This window comes from Orbicella faveolata, unplaced genomic scaffold (genome assembly GCF_042242905.1).
Source record: "Orbicella faveolata isolate gen_17 unplaced genomic scaffold, um_ofav_v1 contig_46, whole genome shotgun sequence".
Classification (NCBI taxonomy): domain Eukaryota; kingdom Metazoa; phylum Cnidaria; class Anthozoa; order Scleractinia; family Merulinidae; genus Orbicella; species Orbicella faveolata.
The window spans coordinates 10,482,501-10,500,783 of NW_028301576.1; the positions used below are offsets into that span (position 1 = coordinate 10,482,501).

General features: G+C 40.0%; 1 protein-coding gene and 2 pseudogenes across 1 annotated transcript in view; 1 reads left to right on the forward strand and 2 right to left on the reverse strand.

Annotated features, from left to right (window-relative positions):
- LOC110060349 (uncharacterized) overlaps positions 1-18,283 on the reverse strand; it is a 154,046-nt gene that overhangs the window by 98,119 nt on the left and 37,644 nt on the right. Inside the window, exons 36-44 of the mRNA XM_089276679.1 lie at positions 16,705-17,013; positions 9,415-9,729; positions 2,243-2,542; positions 1,858-2,157; positions 1,473-1,772; positions 1,088-1,387; positions 703-1,002; positions 318-617; positions 1-232 (exon numbers count right to left, since the gene is read on the reverse strand). The exon at positions 1-232 is cut by the window's left edge and continues 68 nt beyond it. Of these exons, the coding sequence (XP_089132805.1) occupies positions 1-232; positions 318-617; positions 703-1,002; positions 1,088-1,387; positions 1,473-1,772; positions 1,858-2,157; positions 2,243-2,542; positions 9,415-9,729; positions 16,705-17,013 (2,656 nt within the window). The remainder of the gene's footprint in view (positions 233-317; positions 618-702; positions 1,003-1,087; positions 1,388-1,472; positions 1,773-1,857; positions 2,158-2,242; positions 2,543-9,414; positions 9,730-16,704; positions 17,014-18,283) is intronic.
- Positions 5,077-6,080, reverse strand: LOC149098336 (uncharacterized; annotated as a pseudogene).
- LOC149098337 (uncharacterized) lies at positions 10,321-11,144 on the forward strand (annotated as a pseudogene).

An 18,283-nucleotide genomic window follows, 5' to 3' on the forward strand; every position in this document is an offset into this window, starting at 1 on the left:
AACACTGTGATATTGTAGTTGACGTACTCCTTTAGATTGGTCAATTCCTTTTGACGATCAACAGGACCAGCTGGAACATTCCCATTGTCATTCTCTGCTTGTGACTTGTAAGTAATGGTGTAACCCGTGATGATACCATTTTGTTGATCAGCTGGAACTTCATCCCACATGACTAAGATGCTGGTTGAACTACTGTTCTGTCCTCTCACATTTTGTGGAGCACCAAAGGGTTCTGACACAGAAGTTATTTAATAGCATAAGTCTGCAAGCAACTACCCTAACGATCAAAGGGAAACTTGATAAGGAAGTTTACTTACTATCCTGGTCAGTTCTAACGACAATGTGAGGATCACTGGCGGGTCCATCTCCTTTGACAGTAGATGCAACCACTGTGATATTATAGTTGACGTACTTCTTTAGATTGGTCAATTCCTTTTGACGAACATCAGGACTAGCTAGAACATTGCCATTGTCATTCTCTGTTTGTGACTCGTAAGTAATGGTGTAAACCGTGATGACACCATTCTGTTGATCTGCTGGAACTTCATCCCACATGACTAAGATGCTGGTTGAGCTGCTGTTCCGTCCTGTCACATTTTGTGGAGTACCATCGGGTTCTGATACAGAAGTTATGAAATAGCATAAGTCTGGAAGCAACAACCCTAACGACTAAAAGGAAACTTGATAAAGAAAGCTACTTACTATCCTGGTCAGTTCTAACGACAATGGGAGGATCACTGGCGGGTCCAGCTCCTTTGACAGTAGATGCAAACACTGTGATATTGTAGTAGACGTACTTCTTTAGATTGGTCAATTCTTTTTGACGATGATCAGGACTAGCTAGAAAATTTCCATAGTCATTCTCTGTTTGTGACTTGTAAGTAATGGTGTAACCCGTAATGACACCATTCTGTTGATCAGCTGGAACTTTATCCCACATGACTAAGATGCTGGTTGAGCTGGTGTTCCGTCCTGTCACATTTTGTGGAGCACCATCGGGTTCTGATACAGAAGTTATGAAATAGCATAAGTCTACAAGCAATTACCCTAAAGATAAAAAGGAAACTTGATAAGGAAATCTACTTACTATCCTGGTCAGTTCTAACGACAATGGGAGGATCACTGGCGGGTCCGGCTCCTTTGACAGTAGATGCAAACACTGTAATATTGTAGTTGACGTACTCCTTTAGATTGGTCAATTGTTTTTGACGATGATCAGGACTAGCTAGAACATTCCCACTGTCATTCTCTGTTTGTGACTCGTAAGTAATGGTGTAACCCGTAATGACACCATTCTGTTGATCAGCTGGAGCTTCATCCCACATGACTAAGATGCTGGTTGAACTGCTGTTCCGTCCTGTCACATTTTGTGGAGCACCAAAGGGTTCTGACACAGAAGTTATTAGATAGCATAAGTCTGCAAGCAACTACCCTAACGATCAAAGGGAAACTTGATAAGGAAGTTTACTTACTATCCTGGTCAGTTCTAACGACAATGTGAGGATCACTGGCGGGTCCATCTCCTTTGACAGTAGATGCAACCACTGTGATATTATAGTTGACGTACTTCTTTAGATTGGTCAATTCCCTTTGACGAACATCAGGACTAGCTAGAACATTGCCATTGTCATTCTCTGTTTGTGACTCGTAAGTAATGGTGTAAACCGTGATGACACCATTCTGTTGATCTGCTGGAACTTCATCCCACATGACTAAGATGCTGGTTGAGCTGCTGTTCCGTCCTGTCACATTTTGTGGAGTACCATCGGGTTCTGATACAGAAGTTATGAAATAGCATAAGTCTGGAAGCAACAACCCTAACGACTAAAAGGAAACTTGATAAAGAAAGCTACTTACTATCCTGGTCAGTTCTAACGACAATGGGAGGATCACTGGCGGGTCCAGCTCCTTTGACAGTAGATGCAAACACTGTGATATTGTAGTTGACGTACTCCTTTAGATTGGTCAATTCTTTTTGACGATGATCAGGACTAGCTAGAACATTCCCACTGTCATTCTCTGTTTGTGACTCGTAAGTAATGGTGTAACCCGTAATGACACCATTCTGTTGATCAGCTGGAGCTTCATCCCACATGACTAAGATGCTGGTTGAGCTGCTGTTCCGTCCTGTCACATTTTGTGGAGTACCATCGGGTTCTGATACAGAAGTTATGAAATAGCATAAGTCTGCAAGCAACAACCCTAACGATCAAAGGGAAACTTGATTAGGAAATCTACTTACTATCCTGGTCAGTTCTAACGACAATGGGAGGATCACTGGAGGGTCCATCTCCTTTGACAGTAGATGCAAACACTGTGATATTGTAGTTGACGTACTCCTTTAGATTGGTCAATTCTTTTTGACGATCATCAGAACCAGCTAGAACATTGCCATTGTCATTCTCTGTTTGTGACTCGTAAGTAATGGTGTAACCGGTGATGACACCATTCTGTCGATCAGCTGGAACTTCATCCCACATGACTAAGATACCGGTGGAGCTGCTGTTCTGTCCTCTCACATTTTGTGGAACACCATCAGGTTCTGATATGGAAGGTGAAGTTACTGGGTTATCTTTCAAGGAATTATGCGAGTGGAGTTTACGATCGTATTAATGAATTTCGAATGTGCTTAGAAAATCACAACGTAGTGACTTGCTAAAGCTAGCTGACCCTGTAAAGTGACACTTACTTAGTGGAAAATAGTGAATAGTGGTCAGTTACAAGTTTTAGGGTCGGAGAAATAAAATAAATAAACAAATAAAAAAATAATCACTAATTTGGACACTGATGAACCCTGCTTTTAGTCGGTTTTGTCCAAAATTGTGTGAACGTCGGCTTCTAAAACTTTGAATTTATCGTGATTGTTTATGAAAAACTATATTTACGTGAACAGTGTCAAATTATTATTTCTTCTTTTTCTTATTGTTATCAGTATTATTACTAAGCTATCGCCCGGTAGCTGCAAGTTAGATTAACGATTGCAGATACATAAATGTTATTTGTGCTAATGCGATCTTCTTGGTGGGAGTAGTTCTGAAAAGAAGTGTTGCTGGTGGCTGACGTTTCAACAACCTTAGCGGAAGTCATCTTTAGAGTCAAGTGAATAGTGCTTGTCAGTCGATGGTGTTTCAAGTCCGATCCGTTGAAACTGATTAACCAGTTTATCTGTGATGGTGTTGACTAAAACATTCGTGTAAAGTTTGTCATCCGTCATTGGTCGGTTCTAGGTTTCTATGCGTCAATGCCACGACTATCAATACTTTGACGAGACGACTGTGACTAGTTTGTGACACGCTGGACAGCTTACATGACGAGAACACATACCTTGAACGTGTTTGTTAAATGCATCGGATGACAATGACTGACGTTTATCTTTTTCTCAGCTCGTGAACGGGTGGAATTCAACAAATACTGCAGTATGATTGGTTCCTTGAGCAGGGCAGGTATGTTTTGCAGGTTGCAGGTTGCAGGTTAAATTATCGACTTTTAAGTCCAAGTGAGTCTACTTAGCAACTCGGTTAGCCTGAAGAGCACTCAGGTTAGCCTAAATTAGCTTAGGTTGCTTGCGATAAGCCTTTATACTGGGGTTTACCCGACTTTAACTCAAATAATCAAGTCGTTTCAACCTACAGCCTGCAAAATATACCTGCGGCCTGGAGTGGGCATTGCCTAGTTCCTGTACGGCTTTCTCCCAGACTTTCACGGTCAATTGATTTCGTTGACGTATCTCAGACGAACGGCCGGGAGTAACCTAGACAATAACAGACTGCGCATGCGTTTGGGTCAGTCCCAGAATGCTTTTGTTGATTTTGGCTAAGCTTCAGAGATTTCGATTCCTGTTCTTTCGTAAATTTTTATGTACAGCAGGAAACTAAAGGAGCTCATTTACTCGATCGACTTTACTATCCGGACAACTTCAATCATTCTCACTAAATAACTCTGTCGGAGAAGATGCTGATTATTGCAACTCGTAGGATTGGAAAACTGTATCTTTTAGTAAGTTTGCTGCAGTTTGGTCAGAAGAGCAACTTTTTTAGAACTCACGGTTAGCAGTATTATTATGATGGTCACTCAAAACGTTTAATTTGACATGCACCTCGACTGTAAGCCTAAGCAGCAAATTATATCAAGTTTCGAAAGCTAACAGGTTGTGACCTATAATTTTTGTTCAACTACGAAATGTTCTAATAGTTCCGACTATTTTGAATATGTCGCTCCTGTACGAATTTGACATTAGAAATCTGTAGAATTTAAGAATTTCACAGAGTTCAGATCTAATAGCCCTTATCCTGATGAAATAATAATTGTGTCGCTGCTTTGTGATCTGAGTGCAAAGTCAAAGGCCGTCGCGGAACGATCTGACTTGTCGTTTTTGTTGTTGTTTTTATCTCCGTATGTGAAAGAGAATTCTAGAGAAGGTTGCTGTAGTCCTTGTTTATGGCGCGTTTTCAAGGTCAGAATTAAAAACTAACTTTTCCACCTTTTCGTACTTGCTAAATAAAATGTCACTCATTTCCTGTCTTTGAAATTAGACAGTGCACATCTCTTTCGACCTCCGAAACAATACATTTCGCGTTTCCTGAATACTAAAATCATAACATCCGGTATATTTTGACCTTTGAACAAAATTATCCGCGTTTCCTGACTTCTCTCGAATTTTATGTCCGGCATGTTCTGACTTTCAACGTAACAAGTTACCAAATATTGTATTACTGAGTTTAAACATCTCAACTAAACATCCCATACTGACACCTAACAAGAAATTGAGTTCATAATGAAACCCCGCTGCTGAGCTGACATTCTGATTTGCAAAATTTGTAAATGCGCGTGTTCTGACTTTCCGATTCTACCAGGCGTCTTCTCCGCGCAGGCCTGGATCCTACACTATAATATATGTAATATGTGACCAGGAACCATGTGACTCCAAGTTTCGCGCCTACTTTCGTCTGACAACACTAGGATCACCGCGAGGTCTAACTTCGGATTCCCCGCAAAAATCTTGAGAGAAGCGGCGGATCGGCTGATTCAGACAGCCGACCATTTGGGCAGAGTAGCTTCCCTGTGATCGGCATTAAAAACTAGGCGCAATAAATTCTTTGTATAATCAATTACGAATAAGGTTCACCTGATCAATTTATGATTCCCGTCTATGTGCCATAGTGCAAGTGGCCCACTAACACAGTACACAGCTCTTGGTGTCAGGGATAGCCATCTCGTTGCAACTCCCTCCGGATCCGTTCGTTGCATGCATTCTCGGACCCTCAGCTGGGGCACATTTATATTGCGCAGCACTAGCTGCGATTGGACCCTCCGATATCCCGCATTTGGAAAATCCCTATGAATGGCTCTTACAATGTTATCAAGGTCATCATGACTAATGGCTGTCCTCCTGTCGGTAATGGAGATATCGTACTCCCGCGTACGTCTTTTTTATGGTACTCTCACTCACACCGAGGGCTCTGGGCATGTCGGGTATGGTGATTTCATTATCGACAAGATATTGCAGCTGCTCCCGTGGAATCTCGAACCTAGGACGTCCTAACGTTCTAGGCTGGTTTGCTACTGCTGGGGAGGAATGATGCCAATTCCGCTCCACCTCCGACAACATTCGCGTCACAGTGGCGAGTGAGGTTGGAACTGTATTAAACACCTGCATGTTGTCAGCAAGTCGAACCAAATGGCGAGAAATTTGTTCCAATCGGAACAGAACATAATCACCCACATCTTCACACACTGTGTCCTGTTGAAGTCTTCTTGCAAGGTCGAATAATGTATGGCGAAGACTGCTCAAGAATTGCTCTAGTGCCGTCGACGCCATTTATAAATCCCTGGGAAAACTCCGACGGGTCGTGGCACTAGTTTGGCATTATAGAATCCAGGCCTGCGCGGAGAAGACGCCTGGTAGGATCGAGAAGTCAGAACACGCGCATTTGCAAATTTTGCCAATCAGAATGTCGGCTCAGCAGCGGGGTTTCATTATGAACTCAATTGCTTGTTAGGTGTCAGTATGGGATGTTTAGTTGAGATGTTTAAACTCAGTAATACAACATTTGGTAGTTTTTCACTTTGAAAGTCAGAACATGCCGGACATAAAATTCGAGAGAAGTCAGGAAACGCGGATAATTTTGTTCAAAGGTCAAGATATACCGGATGTTATGATTTTAGTATTCAGGAAACGCGAAATGTATTGTTTCGGAGGTCGAAAGAGATGTGCACTGTCTAATTTCAAAGACAGGAAATGAGTGACATTTTATTTAGCGAGTACGAAAAGGTGGAAAAGTTAGTTTTTAATTTTGACCTTGAAAACGCGCCATACTTGTTTACTAAATAAGCCTGTGGTTAAGTGGTTCTTGCAAAAATGTACGAATAGAAATTACCGTACATGCAAAGTTAAATAATTACCTTTCACAAAACTCGTTGGTCAGAAGACAGCAATGCGAGCGAATTCATATTTATTACATAGCGGTCACGCCATAGTTAAATAATTAAATTAGAAAGCTACTCTTGAACCCGAAATTTAGAAAATTTTGTTATCGAGTTCTACGGTTACATGTGAAAGAACCCTTTAAAGGCTTAAATATTTTGCGTGTTCTGACTCGATAAGGTCCGTTTCGATCCAAATGAGCCGTTTAACTTGACCAATTAACGTTAACACAAAAGCGAAGAATTTAAATTGCTTTTCCCTAGCGATCACTCTCCCAGAAATGCCCAGAGAATCCTCCCGCGAGACGAAATCGGCTTGGTGAAAAATTGAGACAAATTGTCTCAATTTTCAGGTTTTTGTCTAGGACACACTTTTCGCCCCGGACCACGTGACCCGAAACGATTGACCGCGGCGAAATATTGAGGCCTAGGAACTAGGGAAGAGCGGGTGCAATTTTCTCATCCGGACCGCCACAGTGAGCGGAATCCGTCGTGTTGACCTATTTTCGTGAACGAGGTAACGGTAATTGTCAATCTTTCGCCCTTTTTACACTTCCACAGACGATTAATCAACGCAAGTTTATCTCTATTCACCTTTAAATGACAGGGAAAGTCACTATAAGTAAATTCATTTGAGTGTTTTGAAGTTGTGAGAGTTTGTTTGGCTGTTTGCAGCTCGGCGCTGTAATGGCGCGAAATCCTGTGCGTCTCTCTCTTTACAATTTTAAGTAAAAAATGAGTCATTTTCACTCGATTTTACCTCTCTGATCGTTGCTGTATTTGAGACAGTTTCTGTGGAATACACTTCACGAATTTTTTCGTTATCTGCTGCTCAATTTACGGTAGAAAAGTCTGATTTTGAGTGATTCGCAACGACCGACAGAAATTATTTTTGTAGCACAACTTCAAACTTTGCACAAAATTTCACACCGGAAAAGTAATTTTGGAGAACTTAACTGGTGAACTAAAGCTCATTCGCTCGTTAGATTTTTTGCGAAGCAATCAATCAATCAATCAATCAATCAATCAATCAATCAATCAATCAATCAATCAATAAACTTTATTATAGTGTCTAAAAACTTCCAACAACCCTGAGGTCGACCAATCGGGGACACTCCCAGACGGCGCGTAAGCCGATTCAATGACAAAGTTGCGCAAACAAACCCACTTGTGAGGCAATTTACCGCAGGAAAAATAGATAAACATGTTATTGGCCAGCTTAAGGCCGGTTCTTATATTGAAAAAATGTGACCTCGGGCTTTGTGGAAGCGGCGTGCATGGCCTAATGGTTAGGGCACCGGATTGGTAATCCGGGGGTCACAGTTTCAAATCCTCCTCCCTACCACTAGATGGATTTGTGTTTGGAGGTCCCAGATTCCATTCCTCCACGCTTTGTAAATAGCCAACTGGTCAACCTCCCGCCAGTTGGGATTTTTAACGAGTTTCTGTTTAATTTACTATATTGGTTTGCTTACTTCAGTGTCCACAATTAGTACAACAGTGCTAAACCACTTCGACACTTAAATAAAGTGATTTATTTATCTATTTTATTTATTATTTATTGAAAATGCTGCCCTCTGCCTGCGGTCTCGGGCAGCATTTTCAAGACCTCGGTCACAGTTTTTACTATACGGACCTCCCAGCCGGCCAATAGCACATGTTTATTTGACAAACAGATAAAGAATTTGAAACCGGAGAATCCATAATATACAATATGTATTTAAATTTCGTCAGCTTGTATAATAGCGGAGATCTGGCGGCTAGCCAAACGGAGACCCATACTCATATAGGAAAGAAAAGGAAACCCATTAATTGATTTTCTCGTGTTATCATGCCTAGCGGTGTTGCTCGTGGGCGCGTGTGTACGACGACGGCGGCGACGAAATCGCGCAACATGGCAGCCAAACTTCAGCTCTAGCAAAAGCAGCCTTGTTTTATAGCTAATTTTCACATGACGTCACTAAAATTCGAACCACAAAACTATTATTCTTCCTGAGATTTTACTTAACTGATGTATAAGAGCAGCTGAAAACTTATATTCATACAAATTTTCGCTCTGAATGGGTTCTTGGTTTTGTCATACACTACGCTTGAATTTCTAAGCTTTTGCGTGACGCGGCATTTACATGACGGCCTAGAGAGCTGTCATGATGGTTAAAAAAGTGACTTATTTCGGGGAACTTGACTATCTGAACAATTTATGTTAGTGTTATTTTAATGTTTTTGAGTTCCTCGAGGGAAAAATTCACGCTTTTGTAGCAAAACTCAGTGACAGATGCTTCTGTTGGTTTCCGACCGCCATGTTGGTGCCCATACGGAAGGGCACTAGCATGGCGTCTCCATACAAATCCCTATAAATTTGGGTAAAAAATTTCTCCGCATAGCTCGCTTAAGAAAACTTGCTGTGACCAGAATTTTGGCGAGATGTCTTTGCATATTTACCTTCTTTCATTTCCCAGATTCTGGACTTTATCTATTGACCAGTTCTGATTTTTATTTTTATCTATTTTGAATTGCGTGACACTGAAAACCAGCAATAGCGTCCATCTTTGATATTGGACATCCATGTTGTGGTTAACTGTCACCTGTCAAAACAAAGTATCCGCTGACCAGTATCACATGCCCATATCGAGGGCTCAAGTTTATAGCTCATCGAGATTACGTGTTTTATTGAATTTGACCGCCGCCGCCCAAGTGCTGGTTTGCGATTGGATCGCAGGCTCAAGACAGGTTTATATGTTGTACTCAGGGCCGCGTTGTTCGGAAGCCAAAGAATGCTAATCCAGGATTGAAATTTAACTGTATGAATTAATTTTTGTGTAGTTTGAGATTATTCAAACTCGAAACAGAAGACAAAAACTATAAACCGAAAACCTCACCACAAAACTTCCCTTGTGTTCTTTCACCCTCTGAAGTAAAATTCTTAAGATATAATTAATTGCAACTGTTAAAATTTTAAACAACTACATTATTTACATTCATGCACAGCACCTTCTTCATCTGTGGTAGCATTCACTACAGAGCTCCCATCACTAATGCCAACCATGTTTCTTGCAAACACTTTAAAGTAGTATGTTGTCCAAGGTAAGAGGTTTCCAAAAGAAGCACTTGTATTGGTCACCACGCAGGAACTATCTGACAGGGATCCTTGACAGACAGCATCTACAAACACTTCATTATCTTGACTTCTCTTCACTGTGTAGTTTTGAATTGCACTGTTTCCATCAAAACCAGAAATCCAGGAAATAACCACTACTCGAGAGCTCTTTGAGTGAACTGACACATTCAACGGTGGGTGGGGTTTCACTGTAGAGTTGATTTATAGAAACTCTTTTCAAAAACAATCCACGTACGATTAAAATTGTTTTATTATTAATCGTATCTATAGCAAAATTCCTCATTGTAATTGGTTCCTCGCACTTATTTGCCACGTAATCTGCGCCGATCACGAGGGTGTCCAATTACAGGTGACCCATTACAACTTTTTTTTTTAATAGGCCATTTCCGAGTTACCTTGAGCCTCTGTTTCAAAATGAGTCTTCGTGGAAAAACCCTCCTCATGAAAATAAGTTTAAGGACGGTACCTACTAAATACAAAGATTTTTGCGCCAGGTTAGGACCACGCGGAAAAAGTAGATCTTTGCAAGGGCTATTGGAATCCACAAAGAAAACTTGGGGTAGCCACGCATTTTTTCGAGATAATTAGCCTTGAATATCAACAAAAATGTTGACTTTTTTTTTCCTTTCTTTTTTTTTTTTTGTTTTTTTTGCTGACGACTGGGTCCCTGGGGAGTGTCAAAATGGACAGCAGCAGTTTTGAGTAGTCTATCGTTTTAACTCTCCGCTTCACAACGTAATGGCTGAAAAACCAGTCAAAAGTGATGAACACCGCTCATAATTGGAGGAAAGCGAGGTGAAAGGTCTAGCAGCAGCAGCTCACGCGAAATACCGCCAACTAAATCTGCAAAGACCACAGAGCTCTTAATGGCCGAACATGACGATCTGCCAAACATTTGGATGGCGCTTAACAAAATACAAAGAAACACCGACGAGCTACTTAAAGAACGTAGAGCACTACGCAATCATTATGAAGAACTCTAGAAGTCTCTAGAGTTTCACATCAGCAAAGTAAAGAACTTGGAAGCGGAGAACAAAGCGCTCAAAAAAGAAGTGAGTTCGCTTAAACAAACTGCACGCAGCGTAGATGAGAAAATTGCTGACCTGAATGATGACCTAAATGGAGTTACTAAAGACCTCAGCACAGCAATAAACCAAATAGATGACTTGGAACAATACACTCGAAAGCATAATCTTGAAATACATGGTATCTCCAAGACGCCTGAAGAAATTATTCCCGCAAAGATTATCAAGCTTGGGAAGGTTCTCAACGTTCATATCGCCAATATCGACGAACCAACGGCGACCCAAGACCAATCATTGTTCGCTTTAAATCTTACAGAGCCAAAAATGAACTGTACAAGGCCAGAAAGCACCTAAAGTTAGTAAGTTTAACCAGCTATTTCCAAAATACAAAGGTTGTTTACATCAATGAAAACCTCACCAGCAATGGGCGCGGCCTGTTTGCCGAGGTTAAAAAGTTTAGAAAGCACGATCGGTGGCATATTGCCTGGACCACTGATGGAAAAATTTTTGTCATTAAGTCTCAAGGTGATCAAGTTAAAAGAATTTATGAATTCGAGAATTTAAAAAATATCCGTTAAATCGTTGTCCACAGTGTTTTTCTATTCTCCCGACAATTTAATTGTTCTAGGTGTATTCCTATTGTACACCTCGCCTCCCCTAATGTTTTCGTCACTTATTTCTCAAATTTGGCGGAGAGATTGTAGGAGGGTGTTTTTTGGCTTCTTTTCACAATAACCTATCTTACACTTCTTTTTTATTCCCTCCTATACAATAGGCTATCTCGCAGCTTAATTAATGTTTCTTTTATGTTTGGTGTTAGCGTTTGTATCGTCTTTGTCCTTTCTACGATCTATTTTCACTTACTCGACCTATTGAAAGGTGTAGTCAACATACCATAAATACAAAGGCATTCACCGCAAGGAAAAAGGCAACGCTACAGGGTGTGGTACACGTAATCTTGGTTAGAAAGATCTTCATAACACTAACGAGTATATCGCCTTAAACGCAGTTCCTTTAATGCAAGAGGCCACAACAAATCAATTAAAAGAAGAAAGCTTTTCCGCTGGCTTCATCTCAGAAAATTTGATTTTATTTTTTTTGCAAGAGACGTACAGTAGCGCTGGCTTGGAAGATTTTTGGCGAGCAGAATGGGGCGGCGACATCTTTTTTGCACACGGTTCGAAACACAGTAGAGGTGTTATGATACTCTTTAGACCTTCTTTATGCAAAGAGGTACTAAATGTTTTTGCAGATAAAAATGACAGATTTCTCATTGTAAACGCTGCCGTCGGCGATGATGAATTTTGCTTCGTTAATATTTACGCTCCAAACGACCAAAACGAGCAAATTACTTTCTTTGAAAAGATAACCAATTCCATTCGTACCCGCCAAACCGACAAAATCTTAATTGGCGGAGACTTCAACCGCCTGTTGACAGCCTCAGGTATATTCGCAGGCAAACATCAATCTAAAAAAGCTGTAATTTGATCTGTTGAGGAGTTCTGTAATAACTATGGTCTAGTCCATTCTTGCCGGGAACAACACCCACATGAAACACGATTTACCTGGAGAAATAGCTCAGTGAAAATCAAATGTAGACTGGATTTTTGGCTTATCTGAAAATAACTATTAAGTCGCGTCACGAAAACCGACATTTGCTCTTACTATGACTCTGATCATTCCCCCGTCGCCATTTCAATTAAACCAGAGGGCAAACATGAAAGAAGAAGTCCAGGCCTTTGGAAATTTAATAATTCCCTTTTAGAAAACGAAGAATTTACTACAAAAATAAGCTCTATTATTAACATGCAGCCGAAAAACACAAGGATATTGCAGATAAAAGACTTCATTGGGAAATGCTGAATATGGAGATTCGAATGTTGGTAATTCGTTTCGCTAAGACGAAATTAAAGCCAACGCAGATAGAAACATTGAATTAGATCTCCTTCAAAAGTTAAAGGAAATAAACTTGCGTATTGATGTAACCCCCGAAAATAGTTCCCTTGTCTGAACGAGGCCAGGAAACTAAAAATTGAACTGGATGAAATTGCCGTGCAGAAAACCAGAGGCGCCATTATCAGGAGCATAGCTAGATGGTATGAACTAATAAAGAAATGTAACAAATACTCTTTTAACTTAGAAAAAAGAAGCTATGAAAAAAGGCACATATCACAATTAAAGATCTCAGAGGGTATCACAGCAGAAGATCCTAAAGTTATCCTAGATACCATGAAAAACTTTTATACTCAGCTTTACTCCACTCAAAACCAACCTCGACCTTCCTTAAACCCAAATCCTTACCCGCAAAACTCGATAGTGAAAAACAAAATCTTTGTGAGGGTCCGATTACCGCAGAAAAATGCCTCGCTGCGCATAAAAATTTTCATCATAATAAAACTCCAGGCACCGATGGTTTATCCGCTGAGTTTTACCTTGGTTTTTGGAACGATATTTCTGGCCCTTTGATCGACTGCCTCAAACACAGTGCCTTAGTCGGCGACCTCTCCATCTCTCAGAGACAGGGAATCATCTCCTTGATCACAAAAAAGAATAAAGATCCTTTACTGCTTAAAAACTGGCGCCCTATCACTCTTCTAAATGTAGATTATAAATTAGCAACCAAATGTATCGCAAGGCGTTTAGAGAACGTTCTTCCTCATTCGATAGAGCGAGATCAGACGGGATACATCAAAGGTAGATATATCGACGAAAACATCCGCGCAATTTCAGATATAATTGAACAACACGAAAATAAAGAGGGTATGATACTTTTCTTAGACTTTGAAAAGGCCTTTCACTCCTTAGAGTGGGATTACCTTTTCAAGGTGTTTGACATCATGAACTTTGGCCCAAGTTTCTTTAACTGGATTCATACTTTCTACAAGAACATCTCCAGTTGTATTATCAACAATGGCTACTCCTCAGAATTTCTTTCTTTACAAAGAGGAGTGAGACAGGGATGCCCTCTTTCTGGACTACTCTTCGTTCTTGCGGTAGAACCACTCGCCCATCAGATTAGAATCTCTGAATCAATCAAAGGTCTTGAAAATGGGAACAAGATCACCGAACTCAGCTTATATGCTGATGACACCACCGCTTTTATCCGCGACGATTTATCGGCGGCCTCCTTATTTGATCTCCTCGATCAATTTGGCGACCTTTCCGGCTTGAAAAACCGAGTCAAAAACCGAGGGTTTATGGCTAGGTGCGTGGAAGTGCAGACTAGACAAAGACGAGCCTTTCGGTATTTTGTGGCTAAAGCAATATGTCACTGCGCTCGGAATCGCGTTTCCCTACAATGTGTGCGTTGAGAATAAAATAAATTTCGATGAGCGCCTCGCCAAACTTAAAAAAGTTCTAAATATTTGGTCAAGCAGACATTTAACGATTCTAGGCAGAATTGCCATCGTCAAAAATTTAGCTCTCGCCAAACTTGTCTATAGCTGTTCCGTATTAAATGTTCCTGTCGAATTTGTAAAAGAAGTTAACAGAAATATCTTCTCTTTTATTTGGAACTTCAAACCAGATAAAGTTAGACGAAATTAAAAACAATGGTTGGACCTATCTGCAAAGGTGGTCTTAACATGGTGAATTTTGTTGACGTGGTCAAATTGCTAAATATCGCCTGGGTAAATCGTTATTGCAAAGCGACCGACAGGCACTGGTGCGCCCTTCTTGACTCCATGTTACGCCCAGTCAGAGGAACTTTTTTATTTCAATGTGATTACGAACTAAAATTGCTGGACCTCAAAAATTTACCTGCTTTTTACAAAAAAAGCTTAGCGGTTTGGCAAGAACTTAATTCCAAAGATACTATTGATGCAAAAGAAATCCAACATGAGATTTTATGGAACAACCGCTCTATTAGGATAAATCGAAAGTCTATTTATTATATAACGTGGGTTAATAAAGGCATTTTGAAAGTATGTAACCTACTTGACCCCCATGGTCAATTCCTTTCTTTTGAAAACTTTAAATACAGATTTGGCGTTCGTTGTACTTTTCTCGATTACGCTGGTGTTCTTACGGCAATTCTGAAACTTTGGAAGAGCAAAATCCTAGGTAATAGCCCGATGGGTGGTAAACCCCTCAAGTCTATTGTCGATAGCGACACCATCCTCTCCACTGAAAAAGCTCGTTTGATACTCGCAGAGTAGTCCTTTTCCCCTCCCATTGTTGAAATCAATGTGCGTAAACAATTGTCAAATGTCAAGGATGCCTACGAAATTCCTTTTAAAGTCACTGTCGAAAACAAGTTGAGAAGCTTTCAGTTTAAAATTAAACATAACATCATACCAACCAATCTCTCTCTATATAAAATGAACATAAAAGAAACACCGCAGCGCAATGCGAGCACTGCCTCTTCCAGAATGAAACACTTGTTCATATGTTTCTTGAGTCCCCTTTAGTTGAACCCTTTTGGAAAGACGTTATAACGTGGTGCAATACCAAACGTTCAGACAATATTAACCCCAAATACTCTGAAATCCTTTATGGCTACAAACCTGAATCTAAGAGTTTTTACGCGTTAAATCATTATCTTCTTATTGCTAAATATCGTATATTCCGCGCAAGAAATCAGTCAGAGTGTCCGAGCTTAAAGGTCTTTCTTGCCTTACTGGAAAATAAAATTAAATGCGAAAGACAAATGGCCATTAAAAATTCAAACTGCAGAAAACACGCAGCTAAGTGGACCACTCCCTGCATTTGCGATGCGTAAAGTATTTTTCCTTTTCTATCTTCCTTGTACTTGTAGATTGCCAACCATATTTCTATGTTCCAATAATGAAAGCTAAGGTGTCATATTTCTTTCTTTTTTTTTTCGAGTTCTTTGTACTTTTTCTATATACATTTTTTGTGTAGCGTATCTTTAAAGCTTCAGCGATATATACGTAATTCTGAAATTAGCGTTAGTTTTTTTGTGCCAGTAGTGAGCGTGTGCGTTACATTTTATAAATTATTTCTTAGTCTGTACGTCAAAAAGGTGAAAAAAAGAAGGAATTGTAAGCAGTGTACTATTGAGTATTATATTAGCATTATTTTTTTACGTAGAACCTTAAATTGTACGTAGTTTCGGCAGTGTTTTGTTGTGTGTTAATAACAACAAACAAAAATGCTGACATCAGCATTTTTCTGAAAAAAGATGGAAAGGCCATTTCTTCACAGATTTCCTTAGAATTTGACTTCTCAGATAGGAAAGCAAACACATCTATAGAGATCTTAAAAACACATGGTAAATGGTAACATAAAACCGTTTTTGGTATCTTTTTAATAATAAAATCGTCGCAAAAGCGCTTTTAGCGTCTCTGACATGCTTCCTCTGGTTCAGCTTAAATGCAGTCTAAATATCTTTTGCTCACAACCAGAAACTAATCACTTGTTGAATAGGCTTGCCACTTCCATTTTGCTTTTTTCTAAAAGTTATTGATCTCTTTTTGAAAAGTTCTGCCGTGCCCGCTACACTTTTTCCTTTGCGTATCCCGCACTTGTTTTGCGCGCGCTGTACGCCATCTGCAGGTACATGTTTACAGTTGGATTTCAGTATAATTTTCGACAAGTAACAGCCAGTTTTTCAGCTGGAAGACGTTAACAGTTAGTGGTTAGTGATATGCTACTATTTTGGTGTTCCTGGTTTAAGTACAGGTTCATTAAACTTGATTTGGTCACGGTAGGAAAATGTTGCTTTCGTTTTAGTCGTGTACTTGGTTGGGTAGTTGATAGCGTCAATGTCAACCCAGCCCGCGCGCGGCGCTTCAACCATACCTTGCGTGATATAAATATGCGAGTCATAATAAAGTGTTGCTGTTGTGCAGAACGTGTGGGCACTAAAAAAAGTAGGCACCGTCTTTAATTTGCATGAAAATGAACCTGTATGTGGAACTCATTTTTTTATATGGATGTTTTCGTACGAAGACTCGTCTTGACACAGAGGCTAAAGGCAACTCGGAAACGGCCCACTGGATACCTGTAATGGGATACCCATGTGATTTGCACGTCAATCACGCGCGCTTTAATGGTTACTTTAATGCACATTGAAACACACGTACGATCTACGGTAATCAGTTTCGTAAATGACTTACTTCTATGTGGACTCTTAGCTGATAGTTTTTGAAAATTTTAATCCGTAGTCACACACACCTTGAATGATAATTGATGTTGCATCTGATGAGTTACCAACATCATTGACAACAAGGCAGGTGTAATTCCCAGCGTCTTGTGGTGTAGTTGCATTTATTTCCAATTGTACTTGGCTTTGATTGTAATGTGGAATAGTTACTCTTGAGTCATTAATCTCCACACTATCATTTCTTGCTATTACTGTTCCATTTTTGTTCCACTGCACCTCAGACACTGGTGGCAAAGCACTGTACTGGCATATCAGAAGTAATAGTCTTCCTTTTATCACAAACTGTTCTTGAACACCAATAATCGTCACTTCTGGCACAACTGCAATTGTGAAATTGTTTCAGTTAGTTGCGAAATTGTCTCAGTTAATCTACAATAAAATAAAGTGGAAGGAAGTAAAACATAAAATGAATTAAAACGGGCAGTCATCCACTTTTCTCAGATCAAACTGGATTTCGGAAGTATTGGTATTATATCTATCAACCGAATTTAAAATAGCATTGTTTTTTCAGTAGTACGTTGTTTCAGTTTGGGAGGTTCAACTAAACCATATAAGCGATCCGTAGATGTAGCCCGAGGTTTCAAGGCCTGCCTTGGCAGGGGCAACTGGGTTACTAGGGCAGATAAATACATTTGCTGAAATTGCTAAAATCTGAGCCATTATTAGGGTAGAAAGATTTATGGACGGTGCCTACTTTTGTTGGTGGGCACATGTTCTGGGCATCACGCAAGGCATGGTTTACCGCCACGCGCGCGCCAAGGTTGGCATTGACGTAATCGACTATGCTACCAAGCACACGACTAAAATAGAAGCAAAATTTCGTACTGTGACCAAATCAAGTTTAAGGTGGCTTACTACAGTTTTGATGGATTATAACGGTCCAACTTCTAACTGTTTTTAAAAATAAATGTTTCAAGATGTTTTTCCTTTCTCTGTTTACTGTTTGCTTTTACCCTTCTTCTGTCTTTTATCATTCTATGTGAAAATTGAACATTTAAAAGTCAACAAATGGCCAAAATGAACGAGCGCCTACGTAAGGAAAGACTGGGCACTAGTAGGTTAAATCACGTCTTTCTCAAAATCTACCCGTATGACCCCTTCTCAAAATTTCTGGAATAAGAAATTGGCTCTGATTTAACATTTATGCAAAGTAAAATAAAAATCTATACGGAAACTAAGGAAATGAGGAATCAAAAATAGCTTAAAACCTGCCTTACAGACTTTTTTTAAATTTTGGCTCCAAACGTGATTCACACAAATCAACTGTGAAAATTTCATCATGGGTTGTACGGTAGGTTTTCGAGCAATCCTCGATCAAAGACTGGTCGTCACAACCTTGGACGGGAATTAAATTGCGCATACCCTTTATTTAAGCGCGCGCTCATGTGACGCCATGTATCGCGTGCGAGAAAGCAAGAGTAAATTAAGGGCCCATTAACCGATTCATGCGCGCGCTCACGCGCGTTGCTAAGAGGTGAAATTTCACTTCCGGTTACTTACGTCAGCCTGAGCGCAGAAAATAAAAACAACTCAATAACTTGCAAATTCGTTTCCATTTTAGATTTTTTCTTTCAGTTTCACAAAATACAA